The sequence below is a fragment of the Eptesicus fuscus genome, chromosome 1, assembly GCF_027574615.1.
Source record: "Eptesicus fuscus isolate TK198812 chromosome 1, DD_ASM_mEF_20220401, whole genome shotgun sequence".
Taxonomy (NCBI): domain Eukaryota; kingdom Metazoa; phylum Chordata; class Mammalia; order Chiroptera; family Vespertilionidae; genus Eptesicus; species Eptesicus fuscus.
Window position 1 is genome coordinate 128,028,255 of NC_072473.1, and position 21,594 is coordinate 128,049,848.

The 21,594-nt window shown below is 47.6% G+C and overlaps 1 protein-coding gene across 3 annotated transcripts in view; it reads left to right on the forward strand.

Annotated features, from left to right (window-relative positions):
• IQSEC2 (IQ motif and Sec7 domain ArfGEF 2) overlaps window positions 1-21,594 on the forward strand; it is an 85,263-nt gene that overhangs the window by 39,040 nt on the left and 24,629 nt on the right. The window contains exon 3 of one of the 3 annotated variants that reach the window (XM_028135051.2): window positions 2,265-2,360. The exons of 1 other annotated variant lie outside the window; for it this stretch is intronic. In XM_028135051.2, the coding sequence (XP_027990852.1) occupies window positions 2,265-2,360 (96 nt within the window). Of the gene's footprint in view, window positions 1-349; window positions 437-2,264; window positions 2,361-21,594 lie in introns of those variants that run through there. One more of the 3 variants, XM_054713942.1, reaches the window with a different exon arrangement.

The window sequence follows — 21,594 nt, forward strand, 5'->3', positions numbered from 1 at the left end:
CAGGTTTGGAAATGGCCAAACCAGGTCCTGATCTTGGGGATCTGCCACCTCCTGGCTGTGTGACCCGTGCCATGTTGCCATCTCCATTTTCTCTTGAGAACAGTGCTGTTGACGCGTACTTGACAGGGTGCTTGGGTGGAGGTGCACATAGGGAGCCCAGCCTGGGGTTTGGCCCATCAGAGCCACTGTGGGCTCACAAACCAGCTTCCTCTTACCAGGACTTCCCAAACCTCCTGGGGGAGCAAGGGAAAGAGCAAAGTTTCCAGTTGCAGTCTGGCCTACAGCCCAGCTGGCCTGGCCCCGCCTCTTTGGTTCCTCCTTCTAGGGAAGGGCTGGGGAGGAAGGTTTGGTGACACGGTGGAGGCACCGCCCAGGGCCAGGGGGCCTGCCCTCCGGACAGGTCCGGATCCATGGAGCCCCCCGGGAGGAGTAGCAGGTAGGAACCTGGGTCCCCGCAACCCCTGCAGCCTGACCCCCTCCCTTCCTGCTCAGGCCTGGACCTGGTCCCTGGGCTGCTGATTCAGCAGCCTCCTGGCTTCCTGGTTCCTGGCTCCCCTCTTGGACTCTTGGAGGCCTTTGGCCTGGGGGAGGGAGCCAGCTCCAGTGGGGAAGCCCATAGACACCAGGGTGCCCAGCGCCGTAAAGACCCTGGAGGCCCAAGCAGGGCAGTCCGTGGCCAGGAGGGGTGTGATTGGTAGCTGATCTGGGGTGCTAGCCTGGCCCAGCACTGCAGGGCTCCAGATAGCTGCTGAGATTCCTTGATACCAACATTCCAGCAGCTGAAGAGTCTCTGAGTCTCAGGATTAAGGAGATAAGGGGCCGAGGACTATGGGCGGGTGACTGGCACATGGATAGCAGCTGAGACTGTCATTCTGGTGTTGACGATGATTCAGAGTCTCTGATAAGAGTCTCAGATTCCAAGATTCTAAAGGTTCTAAGTTTTGGGTAGCCTCCAATGTGCAGCAAGTGATATAGTGGGCAGCTGACCTAGCCTGCAGCCACATTTTCAGGCCTTTATTTGGGCTCTTGAATGCCAGGCCCTGACCACAAGCAGCCTCCAGGGGCTTATGGGAGGCAGGGGCTGGCTGACCAGGAAGGGCCAGCTCCACTACCAGCATCTGTCCCGTGCTGGGTAGGGGCGGGGCCAGCCCCTCAGCCTCACCACCCCGATGCCACTCCTCCCTTTTCATTCTCTGGACTTTAATCACGGGAAGCAGGAGGCAGAGGGGCCTTTGGACCCTGCTGTAGGGGTGGGGACACAGTGCTGGGGGGGCGGAGCGTGGGCCCTGCCCGGGGCTGGGGGTGCAGCACTGGCCTGGGAAGCTAAGACTTCTACTCCTTGGAACTAGCCTGTCCTCTGGCTAGCTGGGCCCCACTCGCCCGCTCACCCCCTAGTCCCATCCTGTCACCAAGACCACTGAGACCTTGTCAGCTCTCCTCAGCCCTCTCCTCTCCTCTCCTCTGGCACTCGCTGCCTCTTCCTGTCTTCTCTCTGTGTCCTTTGTCTCGCCCCTTCTCTGTCTTCCTCTTTCTCTGTCTTTCTCCAGTTCTGTCGCACCCTTTCCTTGTCTCTTTCAGTTTCTGGCTGTCTCTCTCCCTCTCCTACAGTGTTTCCTCCACCCACCTGGCCTGGGCTCTTCCCGCTTTGGACCCAGAGCTGCTCCTCTCTCCATCCCTCCCCTTATTGTGAGGAGTACCCGATATAAGGGGGAGACCCCTACATATTTTGCCTTTCTCTCTCATCCCCCCTCCCCCTCCCCCTCTTCCCTACTCGTGTGGCGTCTGGTGTGAGGAGGGCTCCCTTCCCCCTTCCCTGCTGTGGTGTGCCAGTGTCTCCGTGGCCAAGGTCCCCACGGAGTCACCTGGAACACGGGAGGCCCAGCCCGGCTCTTTTGTCTCTGCTGCCCCCTGTTGTCGTTGTGTTCTGTTTGTGGTTCGAGTGCCGTCCTCTCTTTCTTGACTTTGTGGTTTTTTTCTTTTTTTCTTCCTTCCTTCCTTCCTTCCTTCCTTCCTTCCTTCCTTCCTTCCTTCCTTCCTTCCTTCTTTCCCTCCCTTTCTCCGTTTCCTCCCTCCTTTCCTCCTTCTTGCCTCCCTGCCTCACACCCTTCCTCTTCCATCCCCTATCCTCCATCACCCATGCCTCTCATCTTCCCTTTCCCCCTCCCCCACTCACTCACCTCACTGTCCCCATTCCCCACCCTGCCTCTCCCCCACCCTCCCTGTCTCTCTCTGTCTCTCTTTCTCTGTCTCTCGCTGTCTCTCAGGTCCACAGCGTCTCATACTCTACACCAGTATTGCTGTCCTACTCAGGTCCTTGACTCCATGAAGCTTACCCCCTCAGGCAGGCTGGCAGAGAGCAGGTAAGAGCTAGACCCATCCCTCCCCCAATCCTTCACCGGTGCAGACAAATAGGCAAAAACATTGCCACACCCTCCCCTTATCTCCCTCTAGCCCCTGGAGTGACTGTGGCATGGGTGGCAGAGCGCGTGAGGAGAATGGTTGGGGGACCAGGTTAGGAGACCAAAGAGGACATTGAGCACCTGTTTATAGTTTGTCCTGCCTTAAAAATTCTTCTCCAGATACCTGTCACCAAAAGCAGGAGTGTTTGGCCCTAGAAGATAGAACATTTGAACTGTTTTCAAAGGATGAGTAAGAGTTTGCCATTTGGATAAGATAGGGAAGGGTATTTAGGCAGAGGGAACAATCTGCCCACACCTTGGGAGAACATTATTTCCAACTTAATTGGAAAGCACATTTTACATTTTCTAATTATAATGCAATAAAATAAGATATTAATAGCAATGGCAAAAAGGCTAGGCCCATTTGAAAATTTAAAAAGAATTATGTTAAAGAGGAAAGAAGAGGGGAATTTATGGACTATTTAGAATAAATGCCAATGAGAATACTGTATATCAAGGCCTATGGAATATGACTATGGGGTTCCCAGAGGAAAATGTGTGGTCTTAAATGCTTTTGCCAGAGAACAAGACAGTTTAAATTGAATGAACTAATTATTCCACTCAAGAATGTAGAAAAAGAACAATCAAGTGAAAGCAGAATAAAATAATTACTGTAGATAAAAACCAGAAATTAGTGAAATAGAAAACAAAAGATTTGATTGACTAAGAGGTAGGTTTTGAAAAGGCCAGTAAACTGGACAAATTGTCCTCTGGCAGATATGTTTGAGAAAAGGCAAGAAAACACAAAATGCTCTATGATAAAAGCAATTTAACCATAGATTCTGAGGAGACAATACATGTCATAAGAAAATGCTTTGTATAATTTTATGCCAGTAAATGTGAAAATCTAGATGAAATGGGTGGTATTGTAGGAAAATATAAATTACCAAATGACTTAAGAAGTGGCAGAAAACCTGAGCAGAATAGAATAAGTTTAAAAGATGGCCAAAAAGTTTTCTCCTCAGAAATAATACCAGGCCCAATTGGTACGGAAGTTCTATAGAATCTTGAATGATTCAATGGTAATAGGAAAAGATTGACAGCTTCCCAGTTCATTCCAGAAGGCTAGTGTGTGTGTGTACACACACTAGAGGCCCAGTGCATGAATTCGTGCACCAGTGGGGTCCCTCTGCCTGGCCTGCGGGATCAGGCCGAAACTGGCTCTTCAATATCCCCCAAGGGGTCCCGGATTGCGAGAGGGTGCAGGCCAGGCCAAGGGACCCCACTGGTGCAGGTGCACAATCGGGGCCGGGGAGGGACATGGGAGGTTGGTCAGCCAGGGAGGGACCGCAGGAAGGCTCCAGGGCATGTCTGGCCCATCTAGCTCAGTCCCGATTGGCCGGACCCCAGCAGCAAGCTAACCTACAAGTCAGAGCGTCTGCCCCCTGGTGGTCAGTGCACGTCATAGTGAGCGGTTGAGCGGCCTTAGCATATCATTAGCATATTACACTTTGATTGGCTGAACAGCCTACTGATCCACCAGACACAGCATATTAGGCTTTTATTATATAGGATATAAAAATAATAAAAATAAACAGAAGGTTAGTATAGCCTGAACCAGTTTGGCTCAGTGGATAGAGCGTCGGCCTGCGGACTGAAAGGTCCCAGGTTTGATTCCGGTCAAGGGCATGTACCTTGGTTGCGGGCACATCCCCAGTAGGGGGTGTGCAGGAGGCAGCTGATCGATGTTTCTCTCTCATCGATGTTTCTAGCTCTCTATCCCTCTCCCTTCCTCTCTGTAAAAAAATCAATAAAATATATTTTTAAAAAAAGAAAGCTAGTATAATTGGACAGGTTTAGACAAAAAGAGGAAAACTATAGTCTAATCTCACATATTAATAGAGTAACAAATATTTTAATTATCAAACTGAATCCATCAGTGTATTAAAAGATGAATGTGTCATGACAAAGGAAGGCTTGTGCCAGTAGTGCAGGGATTGTTCAAGATTGGGAAAGATGTTATTGTAATTAATTGCATTAATAGATTCAAGAGGAAAGATCATATAACTATCTCCATAAATGCTGGGGGGGGATCATCTGGTAAAATTACATATTCACTCTTTTATTTATTTATTTATTCTTTATTGATTAAAGTGTTACACATGTCTCCTTTTCCCCCATTGACCTACATATTCATTCTTGATTTAAAAACTCCTAGTGTCTTAGTTATCTTGCTGCATTGGGGTAATTTGTTACACAGTAATAGATAACTAGTACAGTAAGCTAGGAATCAATTAAAACGTCCTTAACTTGGTAAAGAATTTTTGTCAGAAACCAAAGACAATCATCAAATGTAACAGGGAAGTACTAGGTAAATTTCCATTAAATTCAGGAACAAAATAAGGATGACTGCTATCACTGTCATTAGCCATTGTTTTTCTGGAAGTTAAACCAATGGGATTTAAAAAAAGAAATAAGTTGTATAAATATTAGAAACAGTCAGAGTTAGCGTGATTTGAAGATCATATGGGTGTCAACTTAGATAAACAGATAAAGCAAAAAATTATTACAACTAATAGGAAAATTCGGTTAGATGGGTAGATATAGGAAAACATACACCTAAACAGCTTCTCTGAATGCTAGCAATAACTAATTAGAAGACATAATAGAAAAAGATTTCATTCACAATAACAAAAAAATTTATAAAATCCCTAGGAATTTACAAGAAATGTGAAATAGTTTTCTATAGAAAACTATAAAAGTTCACACACACACACACACAAAACAACTATAAAATTTCATCAAATGCTGTAAGGAAACTTGAATAAATCAAGAGTCCTATCCTATTCCTGGATGGGAAGATTCAACAAGGTAAAAATGACATTTCCTCCCTGCCCCCCCCCCCCCAATTTGGTCAAAAGGTTCTATGCATTTCTCATTCAAATTTCAGTGATATTTTCTTTGAGAATTGGGCAATTGGATTTTGAAGTTTGTTTGGAAGAGTAAATGCCCATGAATTACTAAGAAAAGTGTTTAAAAAGAACAATGAGGGGGGACTTGCCCTAGTTGATACAAAAAATTTACCATAAAACTGCAATAATTAGAAATCATCACAGAAACAGAACAATACATAAATGGAACAAAATAGAGAGTTTAGAAACAAATCCAAATGTTCATATGGGAATTTAATTTAGGATAAAGAACACATTTCAAATCAGTGGGATGAGTCAGTAAATGGGATGGGATTATTGGCTACCACTTGGAAAAAAATTAAATTAAACCCTTACCTCATACATAAACAAATACAAAAAATAAACCTGTAAAACTGCCAAAGGAAAATCCAGATTTTTTTTCCACATTTTGTCAATGTAGGGATTTTATTTTTTGCCTCCATGTGTTCTTTTTTAAAAAATTTATTTTTATTGTTAACTCTACCTGGCCCCCACCCCACCCCCTCACCCCAGGCATTCACCGTACTATTGTTTGTGTCCCTGGGCTATGCATATATGCATAATGTGCATATAAATTCTTAGGTTAATCTCTTCCCTTGCCCTCCCCCCCCCCCATTTCCCTCTGAGATCTATCAGAATATTTAGTATTAGGGTAGAAAAGCCTTTCTGAGCATGACTTAAAAACCCATAAGCCATAAAGTGAAGAGCAGTAATTTCAACTACATTAAGGTTAAGAACTTCTGTGTGGAGAAGGATGCTGTATACAAAGTTGAAACATAAACAACAGGCTAGGGGAAAGTATTTGTTACATAGATATCAGGCAAAGGTTCCTATCTCTGTTTGTATCTATATTGTCTCCTGGAAATCAATAAGAAAAAAGGGGAAAAAAATAAGAAAAAAGGTGTAGAACCCATTTAAAATGGAGAAATAACATGCTTTGAAAATTCAAGGAAGAAATAGACAACTAATGAATGAGAAAGAATGCTCAAGCTTACTAAAGCCAAAGAAATGTAACTAAAACAACAATGGAGCATCAATTTGGAAGGACTAAAATTTAAAGTATTGAAAGGGTTGTGAGGGAACAGAACCTCTCACCTTGATTGGAGTACAAATTGGTACCATTGTTTTAATGGGACAATTTTATCAGTTGCTATCAGAATCTTAAATGTCAGATACTAGTACTTCCAAGCTAGGAACGATGTCTTAAAGCTAGATTTCTCTAAGGTTTTACTACTGTATGGACCCCAATTTGGCTAGCAGAGAGAGGCTTTCCTGAAATACCTCAATTCCAACTGCAAATCTAAGTCATACTTTATCATATATCTTTATAGGATAGCATTCTCAACCAACTCTTTTTAAATGTTTTTCTATTGATTTTGAGAGGAAGGGAGAGGGAGAGAAAGATAGACACATCAATGATGAGAGAGCACACCCCTCCCCCGACTGCCACAGGGGATTGTGCTGCAACCCCAGGCATGTGCCCTGACCAGAAATTGAACTGTGACCTCTTGGTTCATGGGAAAACGCTCAACCACTGAACTACACTGGCTGGGCTCAACCAACTCTTAATGGAAAGCTTGCATGACATATGCTTCTCAAGATAAAAACACGATTATATTAGCAGGAATGCTCTATTTGTATTTAGTCTGTAAAAGTGTTAAAGCAACAGAAATAACTTTTTATCTACATTTTAAACAAAATGTTCATTCCTTTGGCCCAGCAATTCAATGTTTAGGAACTTTTCTTTTTAAAAAAATATATTTTATTGATTTTTTACAGAGAGGAAGAGAGAGGGATAGAGAGTTAGAAACATGGATGAGAGAGAAACATCGATCAGCTGCCTCTTGCACACCCCCTACTGGGGATGTGCCCGCAACCAAGGTACATGCCCTTGACCGGAATCGAACCTGGGACCCTTGAGTCCACAGGTCGACGCTCTATCCTCTGAGCCAAACCGGTTTCGGCATGGAACTTATCCTTCAAAACTACTTCCAGACATATGCAAAGATATTCATTGCAGCATTGTTTGTAATAGCGAAAAATTAAAACTACCTGAATGTCCATTACTAAGGAACAGCTTTTCCTTCATGATCCATCTTCATGATTACTCTGTAGCAGATCAAAAGAAAAAGATTTATCTCAATACACTGGCATGGAAAGATCTCCAAGACTTATTATTATATGAAAAAAGCAAGTTGCAGAACAGGGCTTATAGTATGCTCCCATTCTTGTAAGGAAAACAAAATCCCCATAACAACAATGACAACATGTTATACGCACCCTGTCACAATTTCAAAAGCATTGGCCTATTTCTTTGGTGCCATTTCCTTGCTTTTACTAACTCATTTCCCTTCTCCTCTGTATCTTTTTCCTGTATCCACTGTTCAGATCTTGCTTCTCTTTTTAATAACTAGCTGAAAGACCCCCTCATTCATTTAGCAAACGTTTGTCCTGCCTGCCCTTGGTTAGGCCTTGTGCTGAACCTTGGTTGGATATGGTGAACTGTAGCTAGTTCTACCATTAGGGAGTTCACGTTTTAGAAGGGAGAGAGACACATAGACAATGACAGTGGAGTATGGTTTGGGATGGGACAGAAGCAGGCTCAGACGGCTGCCAGAGGAGGAGCACCTAACATTTCTATATCCTACAGGAGGGGACATGTATATTGAGTGTTGAAATAGTAATAGTTTTCCTTCTTCCCCCATCCCTGCCAGAAATAGTTGCCCACTTTTGGCTCTTCCAAGTGGGATGACCTAATGGGGGAAAAATGGTTGAGTCGGTACCTTTGTTCAAGTCCAAGTTTGGCCACTTACCAACTCTATGACTTGGGCCAAGACATTTAACATCTGAGCCTCTGTTTCCTTGTCTGTGTAATGAGGATAATGCCTACTTATCTCTCAGGGCTGATTGGAGAGGATAAAAGTAAAACTCCTGGGTGACTATCAATTCTTGAAGGGCAGAGACTATCTGTGTCTTGTTTTCCTCATGGTCAAGTGTGTAGCATTGGATTAGATGGGATCTAAAATCTGTATGTGCCTGGGGATGGTTCTGGAGAAAAGGATGGCCTGGCCATACTGCGGCTTTGGGATGAGGCTGAAAGTAGTACATGGGATGGTACCAAAAGAAGAAAGGTCCTTGTCAGGTCCCTGGCCTTGCATGAAGGTGACACAGGAGGGAAAGTCAGAGTAGGTGGCTCTGGGAAATGGAGCCCAGGCAGGGCATTCTGGCCTTGGGTCTTGGTCCTGTTTTGTTTTATTGTTGTTGTTGTTTTAATATATTTTTATTGATTTCAGCGAGGAAAGGAGAGGGAGAGATAGAAACATCAATGATGAGAGAGAATCATTGATTGGCTGCCTCCTGCAGGCCCCTTACTGGGGATCCAGCCCGCAACCCAGGCATGTGCCCCAACCGGGAATGGAACTGTGACCTCCTGGTTCATAGGTTGATGCTCAACCACTGAGCCACGCCAGCTGGGCTGTTGTTGTTTTTTGTTTTGTTTTTTCTTTGCTGATGCCATCTCTCAATCTCACAATCCAGGGCAGGGAGGCATGGTGGACCAATACTTGCATTGGTGCCAACACATCTCAATTTCAATCCCAACTCTGTCACTCACTAGCTGAACCACTCACTTCACATCTCTTAGCCTACCTCCTTATCTGTTAAAAAGGACACAATACCACCAACATCATGGGGTTTATTTATTGAAGAGTAGATGAGATCACAAATAGAACTCACCTCGCTGAGTGCCTGGCACACAATGGGTATTCAAAACAGTGTAGCAGTTGTTAGTATTCATTTCAGTAGACACTTATGGAGTTCTGCTGTGGCTACAGCCTGTGCTGGGTAATGGTTCTTGCCTTCCACAAGTTCCCAGTCAGTTGGGGAGACTGAGAAGGGCTATAAGAGAGGAGAGCACAGGGGGCTGTGGAAACCCAGAGGAAGGGATCTGGCCCCAGCTAGGTCTAATGCAGGTCCACTCAGCCTAAGAGCTAAGCCTTAGAGGATGTGTAAGAGTTAGCTAGGGACAGAAAGGTGAAGTGTGGAAGAACAGTCCAGGCAGAAGGAACAGTATATGCAAAAGAACGTGGATGTTATTGGGTAGAGGCAGAGGTTCTTAACCTGGAGTGTATGGACCCCAGATGGGCTTCAAGTGGCCCATGAGCCTCCTGAAACTGAATGAAAAATGTTGTGTGTGTATACCTATGTGTATTTTTTTGTCAAGGAGATGGCTAATGACTTTCATTAAATACATAAAGGGTTTGTGTTTCTCCCAAAAGGTTAAGAATCAGTGTTTCTGGTGACGAACTGTCATGTGAATGGATTATAAATAGGAGAGGAATTTAGTAACATTTGTCATTTAGAAACATCACATTCGCAGTATGAAAAATGGATTCTGTGCATGGAGGCCAGCTGGAAGACCCAAACTGGAGTGTTAGCATAGAAGAAATGGATTTGAGCAGGGCTGCTGTTGCACTACTCCAGTGGGCACCATTCACATAGAAGCATTTTAACTTCAAATTATGGAATCTAAATCCTTTGAGAGTTATTAATGAAATAGCACCAATAGAAGTTGAGGGAAAGAGAGGAGTCAAGGATGAACTGGTGTTAACAGAGGTCCAGGGGGACAGAGTCCAGGGTAATAGTGCAGGAGGAAAGGGGAACCCCTATTAGTGCTAACCCAGCCCCAAAAGTCTTTGGTCCCAGACATAATTACTGTCTTCCATCCTACTCCGGATACTTGGAGATCCTGAGGGACATTGGAGATACTTCTCTATGGATTTTGGAGAGGAATTACTTCTGGTTTGTGAATTTTCTGAAGAAAGTATTATTTGAGCCAGTCATTTGACGTTCATAAAGATTGTGAGAGGTAGAAGTGGGAGAGGATGCTCTGAGCTTGTAAACAAAGACCTGGAGGTAAGAAATGGTGAAACTAAACATTGGCGCGTGTCGAGATTAGACATGCTTCAAACAGCTGTCTGGGGAATCCAGGCTTCTTTTTGGTGGTAGGCAGCTGGAGAGCCATGAGCAGTTCTTGAGTAGGGAAAATGACACGATCAAGTGAGCCCTTTAGAATGAAGGGAAACTAGGGAGGAGGCTGTTGTAGTAACCCAAGAGAGAGATAAGCTAAAGTATGGCAATGGGGCGGGAGCAGAGGAGATGGATTTGAGAGGTGATTGGGAAGAAGAGAGGACCGGAGTTAAAGACTAAAAAGATAATGGGTGAGGGTGGGAGGTGGAGATGACCGAGGGTGGAGTTCACAGTAAGTGCTCATGTTCAGACCTGGCAATGCATTCATCCATTTGACAAATATTTATTGAGTCCCAGGCACTGTGCTGGGGATTAGGGGTATAGCACTGAACAAAATAGATGCCTGTCTTGATAGATCTTACAGTGGGTGAGACAGATAATTCATAAGTAAACAACTAAATATATATAGGCTGTGTCTGGTGCCACACCTATCTTGGGGAGGAATATCAGTGCAAAAGCCCTGAAGCAAGTGCGCTCATTATGTTTGAGAGACCAGTATGATTGCAGAGTGAACAAGGAGCAAGAAGAGTAGAAAATGAGGTGGTAGGGGGCAGGTGATATATTTATAGCTTTTGGGATCTATTTAGCAGGTAGAATAAACAGGATTTGGTCACTGGAATTGCTAAGGGAGCAGGAAGAATCTAGGGTGACTCCCAGGTGTGTTCTGGGCTTGGGCAACTGGATGAATGGTGGTGCCTTTGGTAAGGTGGGAAATGCAGGAAGATATGTTTGCGGTGGTAAGATGGTGAGTTAGAGGTGAGCTCTGAAGGCCCTAAGGGCCATCCTGGTGGAGCTTCCAGCAAACCTTAGGCAAGATGGGTCTGGGACCCAGGAGAGAGACCATGCTAGAGAGAGCGATACCTGAAGTTATGCAATGGAATGAGATCAGTGACAGAGTGTGGAATGAAAGAGATCAGTGACAGAGTGTGGAATGAAAGAGAACAGCACCAGAGCAGAGCTGGGTAAGAGGTACTAACACATAAGGAATGGGGAGAGGAAGAAGAGCTGGGGTGGGCAGAGAAGTAGGAGGAAAACCAGCAGGGAGTAGGCTCACTGAAGCAGAGGAAGGAAAGAGCCCTCTGTGCACTGGAGGGGCTTGTTAAGAGTGGCAAATGTTACAGTTGGGGAAGTAAGATGAGGGTGGAAGAGAGTCTGTTGGCTTTAACCACTAGGAGGTCCTGGGCGACCTTACTAAGAGCAGTTTCCATGGCATGGTGGGCGCATGAGGCAGATTGCAGTGGGTTGAAGAGCTTGTGGGAGGTACTGAAATGGAGATGGCCAGTGTAGACGAATTTCTCAAGAAGTTTAGCTGTGAAGAGGAGAGAGGGGCAGTAAGTGCTAGAGGGAGATGTGGGGGCAGATAGAGGGTTTTTTATTCCCAGATGGGAGAGACTTGAGCTTCTATAAATGTTGGTAGGAAGGAGGCACCGAGAGGGAGAGGTTGAAATACAGAAGGGAGAGGGGATGATTGCTGTGGAGGAGGTAGCAGGGGTGGGCTCCAGAGCCCAGGTGGAGGGACTGGCCTTAAATAGCATAGGGAAGGAAAGCAGAGGTGGTGGTGATAGTGGGGCGAGGGGAATACAAGGGCATTGAGAGAATTGGTGAAAGAAATGCTTCAGGAAAGTTCAAAGCAATTAATGGGGATTCCTGGCCAAGGGCATGGATGCTGGAGCTAGGAGGAAGCAAAGAATACTTTTGGTTGGGAGTCAGGGAGGGCTTCCTGCAGGAAGCAGCATTTGAGCTGGGCCATGAAGTTCAGATGGGATTTCAATAGGCAAAGATCTGGGCAGAAGGAAGAAATAGAATTAGCAAAGGCATAGAGGCGTGAAGAGGCTGGGCATGCTGATGGAATCATGAACAAGCTAGTTTGATGAAGGCTGGGCATGAGTGAGCAAGATAACATTGATGTCATTGATAATGACAAGTAATAATAAGTTACCATGTATGAAGCACCAGACCTACCCTGTGGTAGGTGCTTTACATACTTGAATTTATTTAATCCCACCAAGCCCTGAGGAATAGCTATTTCCTCATTTTGCAGACAAGGAAAACAAGTCCTAGAGAAGTGAAGAAATAGACCCAAGTTCATCCAACTAGAAGGTGGTGAGCTGGTAATGAAAACTCAGGTCAGCCTGACTATAAAGTCCAAGGAGTGGGGAGCCAAAGTGGGTGTCTGAGCAGAAGAGATTCATGGTCGAAGGTGGGCTTCAGGAAGGCTAATGTGGTCCAAGAGGGCAGGAAGAAGAAATCAGGAAATGGCTGCAGTGTCAGGGTGAAGGGTAGCAGGGGCCTGGCCTGGATAGGAGGGAAGTGAGCAGAGGGCCTGGAAGATTATTTGTTCCTCATGACAGCCTTGAGAGATGTGGAGCCTGCTTCTCCTTTTATAGATGAGGAATGGGAGTCTCAGAAAGGGGGAGCTACTTGCTCGGGACTTGAGCCCTGGTTCATGTGATTCTGTTGACTCAGGGGCTCTGTGGAACAATGTGTCAGAGGGAATTCTGACTACAAGGAGGGTGTGTGTGCAAGCGTGCCTGCGTGCGTATGTTTGAGTGTGAGCGTGCCTGCGTGTGTGTGCGTGCGCATGCTTGTCTGTCTGTGAGATGGACAGCAGTGCCTTCCCTTGCCTATCCTCTTTCCTTCCCACCTCTTTCCAATCCTCCAATTTCCTGGATTCCATACCTACCTCCTCTCCCAAGCCCAGGGATCCAGGAGTGGAGTGATACTGTTTCATGGGCTCTCTGCAGATCAGGCTTTTCACTCCCAAGGCACGGGGTCCCCTAGCCCTACTGTCTGTCCCCCCACCCCTTGAAACTGTAGTGCAGCTCCAGTGACTGCCACATGCAGACTGGCCCCTGGGACCACTCCGCAGTGCTCTCAGGACAGGCGTTTATTCCTGCAATGACTCCTCCCTGCCTCTGTGGCACTTCTGTGTGGGTGCAAATGGCCACCCTGGGAATTACATTCAGCTCATGAGCAGTGAATAACCACCACCACCACCACCACCACATCCCCATTCCTCTTCTTTGCCAGGCACTTGACGTATGTTCCAGTCCTTTCAACAACCCAGTGGGGTTGGCCTGTGAGCCCCATTTTTTACAGATGAGAAAACTGAGGCTCCAAGAGGGGTGATAATATGCCTTGGGGACATAGCCTGGAAGCACTTGTACAGCTGGCATTGGAACCCAGGTCTGTTTGCATTCAAAGCTGTGAGCTTTCCATACTCCATTTCTAAGTATCTCCTAGTTTCCCAAGCCCGAGCCTTCAGGAAATACAAATCTTTGTCCTTCAGGGGCAGGGTGGATTTCTAGAGCTAGTGCCAAATTCACCAAAGGCCCTAGAGGGATGAGTCTGAGGCTTGGAACTCCAGGTTTACATCCTGACTCTAACTCTCATCCAGGTATGTGGCCTGGGGCAGTTAATCTACCCTCTCTGAGCTTCCATTCCCTATCTCTGAAATGTTGCAGAGTTGTTGCAAGGTGGGGGGAGGGGGAGGAGGGAGTTAAATGAGGTGAAGTACTGCCAAGTGCTCCAGAGGGCAAATTGCTACTATTGATATTCAAATAAATGTTGGGTGCCAGTCTGGTCTGCAGTGGAGTTTGTATACTCTTCCTAAAACCTGAGACTGAGCCCTAGTAGGGTGTGGCCAAGCACAATCTGGCTGGCCTCCCCATTCTGACCTCCACCATTGCCCCACCTCCCTGGTTCCAGCCCTTCATGTATCTCCCCTGCTCTGCAAACTAATGCCTCTGCCTCTCTCTGTCACCCGCCGCCTGTGGCCTCTACCCTGCCCTTCCTGGTCCCAGGGAAGAGGAGGAGGAGGAGACTGAGGAAGAGGAAGAGGAAGACGCTCATCAGTTCTGCTGTCCAGCCTCCGAGTGCAGCAGTCCCTCCTCTCGGTAACTGAGAGGACAAGGGCCATTTTCTATGCAGAAGCAAAAGCCTTAACCAGTCCCCTGCCCCCTTCCCCGCATCCCCCGTGGGACCCCATTCCTGCTTCAAGAACCAGATGGGCAAGCATAGTGCCCCTTCCCTCCCCCACCTCCTTCTTGGAATTTCTGCCCCCACTGCTGTCTCCCCTGGACTCCAGCCCCCGAAATTATAAAGGCTGGAGCCTTAGATCTGACTAAAATGTGGGAGCAGCAGAGCTTGGAGCTTGGAACGTGGACCCTCCCACACCTGCACCCCACTTCCCAGGCACCCTGGAGCCTGCCACTCCTGGAGAGGTCTCCAAATGACATCCCAAGGACCTACCTCTGTCCTCTGTGAGCACAAACAGAGATGCAGGGTGCCTAGGGCTCAGAGGACCAGACGGGGGGCGGGCCCCGACCTGCCGAGTTCCCCCGTCGCTCTCCCTTGCTGTGGCCATTGCTGCCATCTCTTCCACTGCTTGAGGGCTTTGTCCCATGCCCCCTGCCACTCCCATAGTGCTCTGTAAATATGATCAGGAGGAAAAGGCCTTTCAGAGTGGGTGTTGCTGTGTACAAAGGAATTTCCATCAATAAAAGCTGATCTCTTCTCTCTGTCTGATGTATGTTCCACCCCACCCCTGCTTCCCTCTCCCTATCCTCACCAGGGCCTTACCTGCTTTCTTATCCAGGGCTGGGAACAGTGGCTGGGAGAGAGAATAGGGTTTAATTTGAGGTATTGTCAACACCCTAATCATGAATGAATGGTGTGGTGTTCTCACCACATGCAAGCCAGTTGCCTTCTCCAGCCCCTCAGCCTGAGGAAGCGTGAGCTGGCCAACTTGGACGAGTCACTTGGCCTCTCTGCTACCTAATTTCCTCATGTGTAAAAGGAGGAGGGAGGTTTCACCAGAGGATCTCCAAGGGCTTCTCCAGCTCTGACCGTCTGTCAACCTGAGATGCCACAATGATAAGAAAGTGGGAATTAAAGATATGATCATTCAGTGATACATTTCATGCAATCCTGTAGTTTCTATTTCTACAGTAATTTTGGATTCTCCAATATCCTGTGGTTTTAAGATTTTATGATTCTGACATTTCAAAAAATTTCTGATGGTGGGATTTAAATATTCTGAGATGTTAAGAGTCCTTGATTCTGTACTTCCAAGATTTTGATTCTACGGTTTTAGGGATCTCTGGATCTGAGGGGAAGCCATTTCCCCCAGATGCAATGATCCTAAATGTTTATGCATCTGCCAGAAGCTGGTTCTAAGAATCCCTGGAGGCTGTCGGCAGGAGGATGAAAGGTGTCCTTTATGGGCTCTAGGACCCACATCTTCTATCATGTGTCTATGTTAGGAGCAAATCCAGGAGATTCCCAAGTGGGCACATACCCCAAGACTTTCCCTTTCTGTGCCTTTGGCAGTAGATGAATCTGCTTTTACCTCTGGTTCTGCTGCTTATTCTCTGTGTAAACTGGAGCAAGGATTTTCTTCTTGTGCTTCATTTTCCTCCTGAGTACAGTGAGAATATACCTCTCTGGGTTGTCATGCAGATTAGCAAGAAAACACAAGGAGCCCAGCATGGGGTCTGGTGCATGGTTGGGCAAGTGTGCAGTGATTGGTGGCTCTTGTTTTGATTAAGGCCCAGATGAGAATCCCTCCTCTCCTTTCTTTCCTCCTTCCCTTCAGCATCTCGATCACATTGATCCCATAGTTTTTCCAGAGGCTCACCTCATTCTCTCACTCATTGCTTCACTCAGTCACTCAACTCATCTACTCATTTATTCATTCATACTCTCATTTATTTCTTCCCTCCCTCTCTTCCTCTCTCCCTTATTGAGTCTTCTACCTATTGTGTGCAAGGCTTCAAGCTATGTACTGAGAGGGATCAAAAGACAGTGGCTGCCCTAACCGGGTTGGCTCAGTGGATAGAGCGTCGGCCTGCAGACTGAAAGGTCCCGGGTTCGATTCCGGTCAAGGGCATGTGCCTCGGTTGCGGGCACATCCCCAGCAGGAGGTGTGCAAGAGGCAGCTGATTGATGTTTCTCTCTCATCAATGTTTCTGACTCTCTATACTTCTCCCTTCCGCTCTGCAAAAAATCAATAAAATAAAAAAAAAATAGGCAGTGGCTGTGTTCTCCACAAGTTCTCTATCTCCCAGAGGAGATGAGAAATCTTTGGGGAAAATAGGCAGGCTGTGAAGGGTTTAAATGATTGAGCATATATGGCTTCAGTAATGAGCTAAATATGTTCTTGGCTCCAAGAGAAGAGAAATATCAAGGTGGGCTGAGGGGTGGTGTCCAAGAGAGCTTGCTGGAGAAGGAGGGACAAGAGTGGAAGGTTGGGAAGAGTTTGGATAGGTGTAGAGAGTGAGGAGGCATTACAGGAGAGAGAAACAGAATGGACAAAAGCCTGGTGGAGAGCTCTAGGGTTGTGTTGGGGAATGGTGTGTAGATTGCTCTGTTTGACTGACTCTCCAGGGCATGTGGGTCTAGGTGACCCACGTCTGGGAAGTGGGAGAACATTTGATTGGAGACAGAAGGAAGTAGGGAGGCCAAGGGTCCAACTAAATCAAGAGAAGAGGCAAGTCAGGGTCAGATGGCCAGTGTGGGAGGTACGGTGTGGACTCCTGTGTAGGCAACTGAATTGGCTGAGGTCCTGTGCTGTGGAAAGGGGGTAGGATTCTATCAGTCGTGATGGAAATGTGTGTGCCTGTGCATATGTGTGCATGTCTTTGCATGAGGCGGCAGGTCTAACAGGAGCGAGAGACTGTACACTGGTATATATCTGAGGGAATGTGATTGTGTGAGGCTGGTGTGAGGAATTCTGAGTGTGTGAGGTCATTTGTGTGAGGTGGCGACTTTCTGTACCTGGTGGAGAGAATCACAAGACTGGGTGTGGGTGGCTTTTGTGCATAGTGGGCTGTGGCTTCTAGAGGGATAGTCATCAGGCAGGATGGTCACACGGACACGCATGACTACCACCTGTGCTCTTAGGGTACCAAGGTGGCTGCTTGCTGTGTGCTGGGCCTGGGCCTGGAGGATCCACAGAGATGACTCACACAAGCCAGTGCCCTTGGGAAAGAGGAGCAGGGTGGGTGGTGGACACTTCAATAGATAACCACAAGTTAGCTGGAGATGAGGACCACAGTGACAGGTGACATGAGTACACTGGATACAGGGGGGAGTAGCTGACCCTGTCAGATACTGAGTCAGAACCAACCTCTCAGGAGGGCTCGCCTGCACAGGGTGCTGCAAGATGCAGATGAGCTTCCCCAGACCAATGGAGTCTGCAGGTAAAGCGGAGAGGGAGGGCACCCCCAGTGGAAGAAACCAAGGAAGAGCATGAGCACAGGCATGGCAGTGCCCATCAGCTCGATGCCTAGGAAGTGCCAGCAGCCTGCTGTTGCCTACTCTAGGAGCTTAAAGGTTGGGGAGGGGGAGGCTGGCCAGATTCAGCTAAAAAAGCCAAAAAGGTCACTTGTTTTTTTGTGGTTATTTGTGTAACATGGTTTATTTCCCCTCATGCAGATAGGGGACTTAGATTCTCATCCTGTGCGACCCTGGGCAAGTCACTTTGCGTGTTGGGACCTCATTTTGCATCTGTGGGATTGTCAGGTTCATAAAGTCCATTCCAGTGTGAATCTCCTACCCCCAGCCAGCCCAACCCATGAGCCATTGCTCTCGCAGCTGGCACTTCTGCCTTCTCACCTCTGGCTTTCCTGGTTCCTCCTGGGTTGCTTCCTCACTCCTGCACTCCACAAGTATTTCCCAGCCTCTGGCCCTCCGCATGCCCCTGTGGGAAGGCAATGGAAGCTGGAAAATGCAGGACTCCATCTTGGAGGGGCTACTCAGTGCGTGGTAGTAAGAGCAGGAGCCTTGATATGATTCTTGGCTCCACCACGGCTGAGCTTTGAGACTGTGGGTAAGCTCCTTCATCTCTCGGTACCTCAGTTTCCTCATCTGTGCTATCCCCATCAGGAGAACAACCCAGACCTTGCAGGGTTGCTAGGCCTAGCAAAAAGTAGCTACTCAGTACATGATACCTATTATTTTTAGGGCTGCAAAGAAGCGGAGCTGGGATTCAAACCCAGGTCTGTGTGCTTGCCAGTCCATGTTTGCCACTCTCTATCCAGGCTCCCTTCTCCCCTGCCAGCCCCTGGGCCAAACCAGGCTGGCCTCAGGTTTGGGATCTCTTGTGTTGCTGGAACTGGACCCAGAAACAGTTTGCAGAAGTCTTCCTCCAGAGCCCGGCGCCCCTGGCCTCTTCTAGGTGCACTGACCTCCTCCTCCTCTTGTTTTCTCATCTCTCACTTCCGGTCCCCCCCCCTTCCAGCCCAAGTTGTCATGGGGATACTCTTCAGCATCCCTGGCTTCCTCTTGCCCTCATCTTATGGTATCTATAGCAACAGCCCCCATTCATTTCCATGGCAACTGCATCCTGATCCCATCCCCTGCTGGCTGCCTGGCTCCGGGCAGTGCCAATAAAGGGAAGGAGGGAGAGAGACCTCCCATTCAGAGCAGCAACCCCGGAGGGTTGGTACCTCTGCCATGGGCAGGCTACCATGAATCCATACAGAACATCCTGCCCCGTTTCTCCCCGTCTTAGTGCCTTGCCTCACAAGGCCCTTCACTCCTCATCTCTATCACCTCTCCTTAGCCAAGGCACCATTCAGTAGCTTCCTCCCACTGGAGGCCTTCAGGCAGCAGAGGAACTAACAGGGCTTGGAGTCCCTGTTCTGCCACTTGCTGAGACCTTTGGCAGTCACTTCCGCGTTCGGAGGCTTTTTGCTCACATTCAGAATAGGGATCCTAATTCTTCCTTCACGTTTGCCTTGCAGATTAAATAATGTGCAGAAAATGCCTGACACAGGGAAGGTGCACCGTAAGTGCGAGATTATTTTTATTCTGCTCAGCCACCCCCAAGCAGGGGGAATCTTTCTCCTGAGCTCCCCCAGCACTTCCTCTGTTCGCCAGCCCTGAGAACTTGCAGCTTTGTACTGTGGTTATTTGTATAACGTGGTTTATTTCCCCTGATGCAGAAGATGCTCTCAGTTCCCCCCCAGAATAGCCCAGCAGAGAGAGCACATGGGGCGCAGGTGTGTGTGTGTGTGTGTGTGTGTGTGTGTGTGTGTGTGTGTGTGTGTGAGAGAGAGAGAGAGAGAGAGAGAGAGAAATTTTCCATCTGATCAGCTGTCTCTGAGACAGTGGTTGGCAAACTCATTAGTCAACAGAGCCAGATATCAACAGGACAACGATTTAAATTTCTTTTGAGAGCCACAGTTTTTAAACTTAAACTTCTTCTAACGCCACTTCTTCAACATAGACTCGCCCAGGCCGTGGTATTTTGTGGAAGAGCCACACTCCAGGGGCCAAAGAGCCGCATGTGGCTTGCGAGCCGCAGTTTGCCGACCACTACCCTGAGAGCAATGCCCCCAAGCATCGTCCTTTTTGCCAGGCCCTCTAGGGGGAGACCTCCCTGCCACTATTCTCTTTGCAACCAAAGGAGGGTGAGGAGCGCCCAAGGGGGTAATTGCCAAAGAGTGGAGAGTCAAGGGCAGCACAGAGCTAGAAGTGGGGAGAGTCAGCAAGATATCATGAAAAGACAGCCTGGGCCCGAATGTTGTGGCTCAGAGGTTTAGCGTCAATCTATGGACCGGGAGGTCACATTTGATTCCCAGTCAGGGCGCATGCCCAGGTTGTAGGGCATGCAAGAGGCAGCTGGTAGATGATTCTCTCTCACTGTTGTTTCTATTCCTCTTTCCCTTCCTCTCTCTGAAATTAAAAAAAAAAACAGTCTAGGCCCTAGATTTGCACCCTGACTTTCTCGCTTAATAGCTGTGTGACCTTGAGCCTGTTTACATCACCTCTCTGAGCCTCAGTGTCCTCATCTATAAAATGGTGCCTGCCTCAGTCAGTTGTGAGGCTTCAATGAACTAACTAATGCCCTTGTTTTAAGGATCGTGGTGACTAGAAGGCCCTATGGCAGCACAGAGAAGGGGCCTGTAAGCCAACCTGTGTGGAGAGGGCGGGCAGACATGGAAGGGCAGGCCTGAGCTAAATGTTGGAGGGTGAGCAGAAGGTTGCCAGATTGGGGTTTTGGGGGCAGTGGGCATAAGAGACAGAGATCGGATCAGGAGAGCCATTCCATGGCAATGGTGAAGAAGTTGGAGATTGTCCCATGGGTGATAATTCCTGAAACACCTGTTAGATAATGTCCCTCCTCTACTCATCTCAATCAGAGCAAAAAACAACCTTTATTGCCTCAGTGGTTAGAGCATCAGCCCACACACTGAAGGGTTGTGGGTTCAATTCTCGGTCAAGGGCATGTACCTGGGTTGCAGGTTTGATCCCCGGCCCCGGTGGGGATGTGTGCAGGAGATCGATGTGTCTCTCACACTGATGTTTCTCTCTTCCTCTCTGTCTGTCTGTCTCTCCCCCTCCCTTCCATACACTCTAAAAAAAAAATCAATGGATCCTGGCTGGCGTGTTGAGCGTTGACCTATGAACCAGGAGGTCATGGTTTGTTTCCCGGTCAGGGCACATGCCCAGGTTGTGGGCTCAATCCCCAGTGTGGGGTATGCAGGAGGCAGCCAGTTGATGATTCTCTCTCATCATTGATATTTCTATCTCGCTCCCTCTCCCTTCCTCTCTGAAATCATTAAAAATATTTAAAAAAATAAAAAAATGAATGAAAAAAAAAATCCCCGGGTGAGGAGTAACAGCAACAAAAAGTCAGTCTTTATTATGGGCTCAATGCCCTCATATTTGGCCCCTTGTTACCTCTCTGATCTTATCTCCTATCACTTTCCTTACTGTCACTCTGCTCCAGCTACACTGTTCCTCAATCAATCATGCCAGGCACAGTTCTACCTCAGGGCCTTTGCACTGGTCCTGCCCTCTGTCTGCACTGCTCTTGCCTCAGATAACCACACAGCTCACTCTTTCACTTCCATCAGGGCTCTGCTGATAGGCCGTTTCTTCAAAAAGACCTTCCCTGGCCACCACATCTAAAACAGCAGCTTCCTTCCTAGCACTTATCTCTACCTGAAATGATAGTATATATGTATAGTCTGCTTCTCCCGCTACAATGTCACCTCCCCGAGGGAACAGATCTTCTGTGTCTTGTTCGCTGTTACATTTGCAGTCCCCAGCACTGTGCCTGGCACAGAGAGAGTGCTCAGTCATTGTTCGCTGGTTGAGTCATGGGGAGCCATGGAAGCATTTTAGTGGGAGAGCAAAATAGATTTGTACTCGGGAAAGCTCTCTCTGGCCACAGGATGGAGAAAGGATTAGACGCTGTGGTCAAA